Source organism: Chanodichthys erythropterus, chromosome 22, assembly GCF_024489055.1.
Source record: "Chanodichthys erythropterus isolate Z2021 chromosome 22, ASM2448905v1, whole genome shotgun sequence".
NCBI classification, from domain to species: domain Eukaryota; kingdom Metazoa; phylum Chordata; class Actinopteri; order Cypriniformes; family Xenocyprididae; genus Chanodichthys; species Chanodichthys erythropterus.
The window spans coordinates 4,079,668-4,092,072 of NC_090242.1; the positions used below are offsets into that span (position 1 = coordinate 4,079,668).

Here is a 12,405-nt window from a genome sequence, read left to right on the forward strand (position 1 = left end):
TATTTGTTATTGTTCAGTAAAACTTTGAAAACATACAACTTCATTAGTTAACATGTTAATTTATTATCACTAAACTGACAATAAAATATTAGTATTAATAAAGTATTAAATAGTATAAAATAAAGTATTAATTATTATTAATTAGTGTTAATTTCTTAGTTACTATTTAATAACATTACTAAAATCAAAACTTATTTAATGGACCTGAGATAAAACTAACAATGATCAGTTGTGTTTCTAAACTAACATTAACAAAAAATAACACTTTCTGTAACAAATGTAGCTGTTGCTCAATCTTAGTTAATGCTTAAATAGAGTAAAGTGTTATCTGTTGTTCTTTATAGCCTAATTCTTTTGCATTTTAATCTGTTTGAAAATTTCAGTCAGAGTTGTTTTTGATTTATTACAAAAAGAGTTCTTAAACCTGTTAAACTATGACAAAAATGGTTTTGCAACTTATTTCAATATCGTGATAATACCGTATACCGTGATAAAAGCTTCATCAAGCATTTGTCAAATTTTTGATGAATGAATTAAAAGCAGGTCAGTACACTTAAATTAAATCGCGATATAGACTAGTGTCTGTGAATTTTAAACCGCAAAAAGACTATTTAAACATGAATCCTGCTTGCCTGTGTGACTCTGAAATGAATGATGTGGAAGCGCAGTTTCATTTACCTCACACCGCCTCACACACAGGCTGCGTCCTAAAACCTAGGTAGCCGACTTGCTGCCTCGCTGCCTTATCAAGCAATGAGCGCAAGCTTTGGAGAGAACTAAACAAATATTTAATTACTACAGTAGTAATTTTTTTCTAGAAATTGCATCAAAAGTGGAAAATGTTGGTCAAAAATGTACATTTACTCACAAACTGGCCAGCAAACGCAACTTACGGACGCAATCTTTATTTTTCTAGCTCAGCTGTCACAGAATGGAAAGCACAGGAATTGTGGGATATCAAAGGCAGCTAAGGATACATCTGTGCTGCCTTGAAAAATCGATCAGATAAAGGTATCTCAAGAAACAGGAAGTGAAGCTAACGTTGGATTTGGACGTGCCTTGATGTCTTCCTACCTTGAAATGTGTCCTCCGAAGGCAGCATTTTCCAGTTTTCGGACGCAGCCACACTCGCGCGGGGGTGCACGCACGCTGAAGCACATGCAACGCTCGTTGTGTTTTCGTCCTTTGTCGCCTCACTATATGAACGCACAAATTCATCTCCAGAGCTGCTCTGAAAGTCACTTCATCAGCATTTAACCGCTTCGTTTGAGAAAACTACCATCATAAAAACAGAGAAACTCAAAATAAACGTCAAAATAAAAGTTTGATTTTACTTGACAGAAACATATTACTGTTGTACAGTAGAATTTAGATAAATTAATTTAACAATAAATTATTAAAATATATTTTTAAACAATAATCTCAGTGTTTCTTCCATGTTTTAATTTTAACAGTAAAGCTCTGTTGTGCAGCACATTGTTTGACAAAAAAAGTTTAATTTCATGATTTAAAAGATAAATTAAATGGTATGCGTTCATTTGATTGCCAGAAAAATTTAAATACACAACAGAACTTCTGAAAAAAAAAATCATAAAAATATATTTTTTAATTAATAAATATTGTTGTTTTTAAGAATTCAATTAATTAGACATGCTTTTTGATTATTAAAATGGAATTAAACCATTAAAATGGAATCCAGAAAACAGAATTTGGTAAAAAATAAAATTTGTGGAAAGAATAAAATGTTTATCATAGGGCCCTAAAAAATTTTGAAAATTGTTGGTAAATTGGACAAGATTCATTATTTCAATTAATTAGACATGCTTTTTGATGACTAAAATTTAATTTAACCATTAAAATGGAGTCAAAAATAAATAAAGCGAGAAAAAAAAAAAAAAAAAAAAACGGAATCCAGAAAAATTAAAATGGAAAAAACGGAATTTGGGAAAAAATAAAACAGATTTCATAGGGCCCTACTAAACTGGCAAGGCTTAAACTTTTGTAACACGAGCATTGTTCACGTTTATTCACGTTCATGTTCTCACATATATTGCATTCTTAGTAGGGCTGCACGATTAATCGCATGCTATTCTCACGCGCATTTCGTCAGTAAAGCCGGTTCCCTGATTACCGCTAAATCACAATCACCTGCTTTCAAATGAAGCGGCATTTAATAGACTGAGCCGTAGATCACTGAAAAGCCACGCAATATCGCGTTCATATCGCAGATGAATCGCCTGCGATAATGAACGCGATATTGCGTGGCTTTTCAGTGATCTACGGCTCAGTCTATTAAATGGCGCTCCATTTGAAAGCAGGTGATTGTGATTTAGCGGTAATCAGGGAACCGGCTTTACTGACGAAATGCGCGTGAGAATAGCAAGCGATTAATCGTGCAGCCCTAATTCTTAGAATTCATTAAATTTTACTGGCCAACTGGCGATTGACACGCTTGGCGAGTGTTAATTTCAGGCCCTTTTTACACCCCTACAAACTACAGAGTACAAAAAAAAAACAAAAAAAGTACAGGAAAAAGAATGTGCGACTGCGTTCTTCTAAAGGCATACGATAGCTTTGTGAGTCATTATTCAAAACATTCAAATGCAAGAACCAATGATGTTTGATGTCAGTGACAACAAACCTGGCCTGACACATATGAGAAACCTTATTTGACTGACATTTGAGATCTATGGCAGACTTCTTCAGAAGACCTGACAACAGTTACTTTTACAAAGCTTTTTTGTCCTTTTTGGAGCTATCAAGTCATCATCCACTTTTGTTGAATTAAAAGAGCAGCTAGGACATTTTGTTAAACATCTCCTATGCGTCATATGGTTAAGAATGACATTATGGTGAGGAAAAAGATCATTTTGGAAGGATAATTTTTTGGAGTGAACTATTCCTGTTAAGTGTGGTTCAAACATTTTTCCAGGCCATGGAAACTTTGTAAGTTGAGGAATGATTTTACGTTGTACTGTTTATAAACCCTCATCCAAACTTGTTAAAGAGTATGTATATATATATATATATATATTTATTTTTTGTTGAAGTATTATATCTTTCTAGGTAAATTGTCAATCTGCAATCTGGTCTTTGACCCATGATCGTCTTGAGTTAAAACTTCTCCATTTGACTTTGAATATGTATTAATCAGAAGACAGGAGCAACTGTTTTGCACTTTTATTTCCAATCCCAAATAAAGGCATATCATTTCATTGTCACGTCCTCCTACGCTTCCTCACATCTAAAGTTTTGTGGAAAACATAGCACAAAACAAGTTGACACGAGTATTACCGGTTAATGATGTGCCCTACTCCCAATTTCCTCTTCCTTGTCATCTGCTTTTCTGGTAGCTAGTTATTATAAACCACAAAGATTGGTCTACAAGTTGGTCCATTGCTTGACTCTATAGGTCAGGGAACAAAATTATCTGTCGGACCTCTCTGTTAGGCTAAACAAGTGTGCGACGTTGCCAGGCAGATTTTAGAAAACATTTTAAATGTATGTTTAAAATGATTTTGTACTTAGTTACCATCATATATCTTTGGCCAGCATAACTTCACCATTCAATCTTGTAGCCTGACAGGATGATCTATGATAATGTCAATGAATTGGTTTAGTCATGTGCTTGCTCAGTAGATTTAACACTAAACCAAGCTCTATGTACAGTTTTTCACACTGTGCTTCATCTGAACATGTTTAAACCTTGGCAGCCTGTTCTCTTCTGCCAGTCCAAAATACACATCAGTCGACCAAAATGGACCTGCTTTAGAGTTTAACACCTCCATGTGCAACAATATATGGATTTGTGTGTCTGTGTGTGGTTGTCTGGTGTTTATTTGTGGTTTTCTGTTTTTCGCTGTTTCCCAGCACCAATGTTGTGATGAACTACTCAGAGATAGAGTCCAAGGTTCGAGAAGCCACCAATGATGACCCCTGGGGCCCATCGGGTCAGCTCATGGGTGAGATTGCCAAGTAAGTGCTCGGCCTGCTGTTCCCCTCAGTCTTCAGGCATTTAATGACTCTTCTCTGAATTACCGCAGGGCATTTGTGAAGGGCAATTACTGCAGAATTACATTGATCTCATCATTGATAGCTGATGATTTCATTTGCATTGCATCATGGCTTAGACTTGTGACTTCTAGACTTGCTGAAAGTTGATTCATTACCTCCTCTTCTAGGTTTCAAAAACAGGATGGATGGTTTGCCAAACTTTTTGATGGAAACCCTGTGTTAGTACTATTAAACATATTTGCTATGATGCATAAAAATATCAAATAATTAACAAAAATTAAAAAAAAAATAAAATTCAAGATTATATAGCTATGTAGACCTTATATTTAGACAGTTTGGCATGGCATCATTTCCACTGATGAATCTCTTGCTGGATGTAATTCAGATTATTAATATGTACTTTATCAATTACCATTATACAAGGTTTAAAAACTTGTAATTTATCTAGTATCTTGTCGTTGTAATACTTCTTATTCATGCTGCAGATCCACATTTATGTACGAGCAGTTCCCTGAAGTTATGAACATGCTTTGGACTAGAATGCTGAAAGACAATAAGAAGAATTGGAGGAGAGTTTACAAGGTACAGTGCACTGCTCATCTTTGTTAAACTCTTTTATCTTAAATCATACTTTCACATTTAAATGAGGTGCAATTACTGAAATTAAAGGGTTAGTTCACCCAAAAATGAAAATGATGTCATTAATGACTCACCCTCACGTCGTTCCAAACCCGTAAGACCTCCGTTCATCTTCGGAACACAGTTTAAGATATTGTAGATTTAGTCCGAGAGCTTTCTGTCCCTCCATTGAAAATATATGTATGGTAGACTGTCCATGTCCAGAAAGGTGATTAAAAACATCATCAAAGTAGTCCATGTGACATCAGAGAGTAGTTAGAAGTTTTTGAAGCATCGAAAATACATTTTGGTCCAAAAATAACAAAAACTACGACTTTATTCAGCATTGTCTCCTCTTCCGGGTCTGTTGTCAATCCGGGTTCACGACTGCTGATGTGTTATCCGGTGCGCCCGAGCTTCGTTTACAGTCTGAGGGAGACGCACACTGTATTCAAGCTATTCTACATTGTTTGTATTTTGGTATTGCTATATTTTTTAAAATGGTGCGTAAATGTGCATGTCACGGATGTCCTAATCGCCAAAAACAACGACGTCAAAGTGCATTACCAACGCCAACAGATGAAAGGATTCAATGGAATCAATTCAGTGGAATCAATTCAATGGATTCCGGAAGACAATACAATGCTGAATAAAGTTGTAGTTTTTGTTATTTTTGGACCAAAATGTATTTTCAATGCTTCAAAAACTTCTGTCACATGGACTACTTTGATGATGTTTTTATTACCTTTCTGGACATGGACAGTATACCGTACAAACATTTTCAATGGAGGGACAGAAAGCTCTCGGACTAAATCTAAAATATCTTAAACTGTGTTCCGAAGATGAACGGAGGTCTTACTGGTTTGGAACGACATGAGGGCGAGTCATTAATGACATAATTTTCATTTTTGGGTGAACTAACCCTTTAAGTTTACATTCATTTGAGTACAACATTTACACAGTATTTAGTCAAAAATCCAAATACCGGCCTATTGCTAATATTCATTCATTGCTTCACACAAAGAAATGTTTGTTCCATATGTGGCTACATCAAGAATTTTCAATAGTCCAGCAAACTTTTTGTCTGTGTAACAGTAAACATTTACAGTAAACTTACTAATTATACACCCAAAATCCTGCATTTATCACTTTTAATTGCTTAATTTGGAAATATCCCTGATAACTCCCTCTTCCATATGTGCAGGCCTTATTGCTATTAGCGTACCTCATCAGAAATGGGTCAGAGCGGGTGGTCACCAGCGCCAGAGAACATATTTACGACCTGCGTTCTTTGGAAAATTATCATTTTGTAGGTAAGTTTAAATGGATGAAATGATTAAAAGGTTAAAATGCCCCAATTATGCTTTTTTAAATGTTCCTAATTTTGTTATAGAGGTTTCCGACAATAGATTTCCGTGCATCCATGGTCAAAAATCCCTTTCATTTTCTGCCTTCTCTATGCAACTTACGAATAAAGTGTAATGTCTCTCACAGTTCAAAATGCTTATGCATTTTGATTATGCATCAGTCCTATGCCTTACATATTCAACTTGTGAAACAAACCTAACTTGCACGAAATCAGTTACGCTTTTTTTGTAAGTTGAACGCGGAAGGAGGTTTGGCGGAAGCTGCACTTTTCAGTTTTTTTTTTTTTTTTTGGTTCAGAGTTTTTGGTAAGAAATTTTCCAGTTGTTTGCCAAGGTCTGTAGCTGTGTTTTACTGTCTGACCCAGTGATGGCAATTCTTAGTTGATTAGTTGATCACTGGAGTCTCTTAAGGCAGGAACACACCAAGCCTACGGTCGGCCGTCGGCCGACTAAGTTTTATCAATGTGTTCCGCACTGTCGGGTGAACTTGGTCCTCGTTGGCTTTTTTTCAGACGATTTGAAATGTTGAATCGCTCGTCGGGCCATGTGATCATTCTGATTGGATGTTCAGATACTGCCATCTGCTGGTACGGAAAGGCATTTCATGTCACGCAGGCACAGAACAAACATTCTACTTGGCCGTCGGCTGTTTAGCGTCAGTTTGGTGTGTCAGGCCAACTTTGGACACAGATGCTGCCGACATGAGCCAAGCCCACAGTCTTCTTTCGTCGCCACTGATTCGTCGGCGTCGGCTTGGTGTGTTCTGGCCTTTAGTCCAAAGATACAGTTACATGTTCAGTATGGTATGATTATAGCTACGAAAATTTTTGTGGAAGAAAAACATTAAGACTCTCTTTTCTGACTGGCTAACTGAATTCACTTCTACCTTACATCGGTTCCTACTTTTGGGAGACCATAATTTATCTTCACTTGGATCTTTAGAAGTTTTTTGCAGACCTTTTACATTCACAAACAGCTATATAACACGCTACATGAAAGGTAATATTCAAAAAAGCATAATAGAGGCACATTAAAAGGAATTACTTTGTGAAAGTCTTTGTTCAAGCAGTGTGCAAATGGGAAAATATGAGCAAATGAGTCTTTTGATACTGTTGCAGAGGGTGATATGAAATTAAATTTGAGCTCGTTGACCTGAAAACAGTGCTTTGTTTGTCATAACCCAAATATAGCTCAACACCCAGGTAACACTATCCCAGATGTCAAGCAATGCTGGACATAGCCTCATGCTCTAGGGTTTGATTTCCAGCAGGAACAACTTTAGAGCTTGTTTGTACAAGAGAAATGTCAATATTTCAATTTGGAGAAATAATAAATGTATTCATAAATGAATTAAACAAAAATGTGAAAATAAAAGTGCTAAATTCTTTCTGAAGTTACTACATCTTTATTAAGCTGCATTTGTCTGATTAGTGAATGACAAAGCAGTAACATGAATGACAGATCCTACAGCTTCATAGTTAGTGCTTGAGGTGTTAGGTGTCTGTTTCTTTTCCTTTTGTGTAGCTATTTAAAGCTCTTCCTTGTTCTAAATATGTTTCAAAGAATTTTTAGAAGGTTAATTTTTCATCATTTTCACACATTTTCAATCATCTGCTGAGATTATTCATGAACATAAGCACATCAGTATCTTTGGTTTCATTTCGGTATTCAACCCAAAAGGTTTGCCTTTACACCACTGTATTTCTGAATTCGTATTCAATGCATATTTAATGAGGAAAACAACAAGAAATCATTTTGCAGCCTACCAAGACTTTTGTAGGAGATCTATCTCAATAGAAAAGTTCCAAGTGTTCCAGCTGTTTTGGCATTAACTACTGCGCATTTTGCATGGAGTCACATTCTGATGTTTGGTTCTTATTACCAAATTTTTTTTACTGTATCTAATGGAGGTTTGCAAAAACAAGAATAAATGGGCCAAACAGTTCCATATGACTTGACATGCTCTTTTCTGTTTTGCTAGATGAGAATGGGAAGGACCAGGGCATTAACGTACGGCAGAAGGTGAAAGAAATGGTCGAGTTTGTTCAGGATGATGACCGGTTACGTGAGGAGAGGAAGAAGGCTAAGAAGAATAAAGACAAATACATTGGAGTGTCTTCTGACAGCATGGGAGGCTTTAAACAAAGTAACTGTAAGTGATCAAATGTAGCTAAATTTGAAAGTGCATGATTTCTACAACCACTAGTGACAATAATGGAACTGCAAAAATGAAAACTGTTTATCAAAAGGTTTCCCAGATATTCTTGCTGTCTGCCGCTGGTTGAACAAACTGATTGTTGTTCCTTAAACGTGTGCAAACCTAAAACGTAATAAATGTAATTTGAGACATTACTGGGAAAATGGGCAAAACTGATGCTTGCATCATTTATGACTTGATAATTCGACAACAAATTGTGCAAGTTTACATGGTCCAAACACATGCCGAGATAATCTGCTCTGATTTAATATCAGTATACTAACACCTTATCCTGACTAGACGCGATGCCAAACACATGATAAAAGGTATCTTTTCCATGTTAATCAGAGTTTTTGTCCTAAACCAGCCGCAGTGGCGACAGGCAACGATTCTGCGGTTGGAACAACAACACAAAGTTTGGCAGTTATAATCTCAGGTAATATTCATGTGCTTTATTTAATGCTAAAAGCATCTAAAAGCATAGCCATACTGAGAGCAACAATATACAGTTCACCACAGATCTTCAAAATAAATAAAAGGAAACAAGAACGTTCAATCTGTCAACTCATTGTGAACAGACAAGTGTATTCTATGACAAAAACTGATTTAGTAACTCAGTATGTATTTTTAATCATTTTAAAATGATGCAATATTCATGAGTTTGATTATGTACTTTCGTTGAGAGCCTGCCCACGCGCTCTTCTGATTGGCTGATTTTTTTTTTTTGATTGACTTGATTACGTCGCATCGCATCTGGTGTTGATAAATTGTTTGTCATTGGAATCTTATTACATCGCGTCTAGAAAATGCAAACATTTTCTAGACATTAAAGCTAATACATGCATCATATAAAATTTTGAGGTTCACAAAGAGATGCCAAGTTGCTGGTGCTTTCAGCAGGATAGCTCTTTCTGTCAGGTACTTTTTTGTTCCTTAAATTCGTTTTGACGTTGTGGGGATGATTGGTCCCAGTGTTAGTTAGTTAGTTGGTAATCAAACAAACCTGGAATTCCCTTTGGTCCCAGGTCATTTTGAGACATTTTTTTTTTTATCTGTTGAAACTGATTGACCCCAAAAGTGAGCTGCTTCGTCTCTGTACTGTAGGCATCCCACTGGGATTTGTTTTAGGCCCTCTGAAGTTTTCTCGTATAGTGTGGGAAAAATTCCCCCTGGATTCCCTTCTTCCCACAACTGATCTTTTGATTAGAGCTGTTTTGATTTCAGGGCTATCACTTTTTCAACTTTGCTCACTGCATCATTTGGTGATGTTTATGATCAAGTTGGAGGAAATAATCAGATCTCTGCTTTTTGTATTACATGTTTTCTCTTAGAGCTGTCTAATCAAGTCAAGATGCCATGTCCCTTGTCATGTCATTAGTGATGTTACTTGTGTTACAAAGTCAAAAGATCGTGCTTGGTTTCTGCTTTGATTTCCTGCACAGATTTCTCCCTTTATTAGCTGTTCTACCGTTTCAAATTTCCAATTAATGATGGCATTCTAATAATGGATTTGTTTTTGGTTGTGAAAGATAAAAATACCACAGGGTCAGAGGGGGTAGACAGCTTGATTTTAAGTTATACTTTTAAGTTGGTTGAGTTTTTTTAGTCGGGTGTATTTTCCACACTTTTCAAAGTTTGAAATGTTTGTATATGTGCAAGTCCATCAAGGGGACAAATTTAAACAATTGCATCACTTTTGCATTTGGTATTTTAATGCAAAAACCTGTCTTATTAAAGTCATTGTCATTCTTTTCAGCCCAAAACACACTATGTAAATGTCATATTATAGTTTACACCTTAGTGAGTAGGGCTGGGTATTGACACAATTTTCACAATTCGATTAGATTATTATTCACATGCTTTCAATTCGATTTCGATTCTATGTCGATTATTTTGGATGTACATGGCAAATTTTCTAGACGAAAAAATCTCTCAACTAATGTTGTAAACTACACATGTAAGTCAGTTGGTACTACTATAATAATATTGAAGGTTAAATGAACTTATTTATATACAAACACTTAAATTACACTCAATGATGTTTTTATTTTTTTTTTATAAAGTTTAGAATTACATAATCATATTTCTTCTCCAATTTGTTTTTTGTTTTTGTTTTTTTTAATATAAACATTTAAATCATGGCTGTCATAACTGATTTATTCAAACATGCATTAAATATCAAAGAACATTAAAAATTATAATGAATGCACGGTGCATTGCTATATTTATTTGAATGTTGCTTTCTAGAGTACACTTGACATTGTTTACAAGCTGTTTTATTGACGTCTTTCCAAGGTTGAAACACTGAGCGATTACATGAGACATGATACGGATTTCTGTAAGTTGTACTTAGGGCTGGGCGATATAGCAAAAATGTAATCTCGATAATTTATATATATCGATAATGATATATATTTTAATATATAAACTGTTAATGCTGCCAGCTTTAAAAGAGTATCCCTACTATGACTGAAGCCACAAAAATTTGAGGGTTCATTATTTACATTTTAAAGTATAGTTTATTAACAAAAACAGATTACACATTTGGCCTTAAAAAATAAGACAACTTTCTAACTTAGTGTATGACTTTTAATTATCAACCGTCTAAAACATTTTATATAAAGGCCATAAAGTAGACATTGTCATAATTCATCAACTCGAGTTCATTAGCAATCGCTTGGCATAAATCTGCGCTTTTCATTAATTGAGAATCACTTTGAAGCAGTCTGAAGCGCCGCCTTGTGAAATTGCAACATGCATTGCTTTTTGTGAAATATCCAGCGGGAGTAAACAGTTCTGACGCACACATAATGAGCAGGTACGAAACACGTAGGGCGAGGGGAGATTTTCCACTAGTTAATCGATCACGGATGGTTTCATTTATCTTGGGTGGATACAGAATAATAAAAGCATAAATGTGTCTCCAAATATACTTGGGCGGCCATTAATATACCTAATCTGTGCCTGGTCACTTTTCAAATAACCAAACCAATTCCATATAACTGAATTCATGCTACCTTTTTTGTCAACAGTTTCATCATTTTTGGATAATAACTGTTTTTTTTTTCACTTTCGTCGCTGCTTCCACTAATTTTTGTCTTCCTTGTGTCTAGTTTACTTTGCAAAGTGCCATAGGAAATTGACTTTGTTCTTTGACGTGAATGTTAAAAGCTGCACGCTGATTGGCTGTTGTCGCATATTTCTGTTGTATGATTGGCTCTTATATTAATCCATATTAAGTAAAAATGCCTAGAGCTTATCATCGTTATCAACATATATTTTATCGCGATTTGATATGATATTGTTTATTGACACAGCCCTAGTTGTACTGCATCTTTTAACATACCTTCAGATGTTTAGTGGTGTTTATGTCACGATGTAACTGGTATTAAAGCGGAGAGGATGTTCAAGTGTGCTGCCGCTTCTCTTTAACCGAGGCGTTAAAGCGATCTGTCACTCCACATTAAACAGCGCCAAAATGGTATTTATTTTTTGAATCTCATAATAAGATGGACGTCATTTGAAATCTGAGACTTTGCTTCATATCAAAAGTAACAAAGCACAAAGATTATTGTGATTTATTGGATGGGAGGAGCTACATATTCTGCTCATTCATCAATTGAAAACAGACTAGTCTAATCGATTCTTGGGATTTAAGAATCGATATCGGTTCATAAAAATGAGAATTGATTAAAGGGTTACTTCAGGATTTAGCATTAAGCTTTGTATTAGTAGAATATCACTAGTATTTTCGAATTAGCGTGCTTTCCCCCTTCATATCAGCCCGAGATGAGAGATTTATGCATTTTTATTCTGTAAAAAAGCCTCCGATGATGCAAAAATTGTCATTTTGCGTCATCTGAGGCTTTTTTGGCCAGAGATTTAAAACTACAGCCAGTAATAGCAAGTAGTTCCGCATTTTTTCACCACGCCCATACATATGCGCGTTTGAGGTTACTCACGGACATAGATCAGGCCAGGCTGTTTGTCCTCTGGGAAAGTGAATATAGATGGTATCGCGGTGTCCTTCAGAATGGTTCTCTTCATCGCAAAGATATTTGGTTCGTAGTCCTCGTGCTTGAAATGGAGACTACATATTCTGCGTTTTTTTAGGTTTTCTATAACAGTGTCATCTCCAAACTTCGGGTGTTTGATTGCCCGCAGCCACTGTTTACATCGGAAAATGATGGAAACTTACTTGTCCTTTCC

The 12,405-nt window shown here is 35.6% G+C and overlaps 1 protein-coding gene across 3 annotated transcripts in view; it reads left to right on the forward strand.

The window, feature by feature from the left end:
- Nucleotides 1–12,405, forward strand: part of clint1b (clathrin interactor 1b) — a 55,135-nt gene that overhangs the window by 24,257 nt on the left and 18,473 nt on the right. For 2 of the 3 annotated variants that reach the window (XM_067376103.1, XM_067376105.1), the window contains exons 2-6: nucleotides 3,871–3,975; nucleotides 4,500–4,596; nucleotides 5,837–5,945; nucleotides 7,981–8,151; nucleotides 8,564–8,632. In XM_067376103.1, coding sequence (XP_067232204.1) covers nucleotides 3,871–3,975; nucleotides 4,500–4,596; nucleotides 5,837–5,945; nucleotides 7,981–8,151; nucleotides 8,564–8,632 — 551 coding nt within the window. The remainder of the gene's footprint in view (nucleotides 1–3,870; nucleotides 3,976–4,499; nucleotides 4,597–5,836; nucleotides 5,946–7,980; nucleotides 8,152–8,563; nucleotides 8,633–12,405) is intronic. The other variant, XM_067376104.1, reaches the window with a different exon arrangement.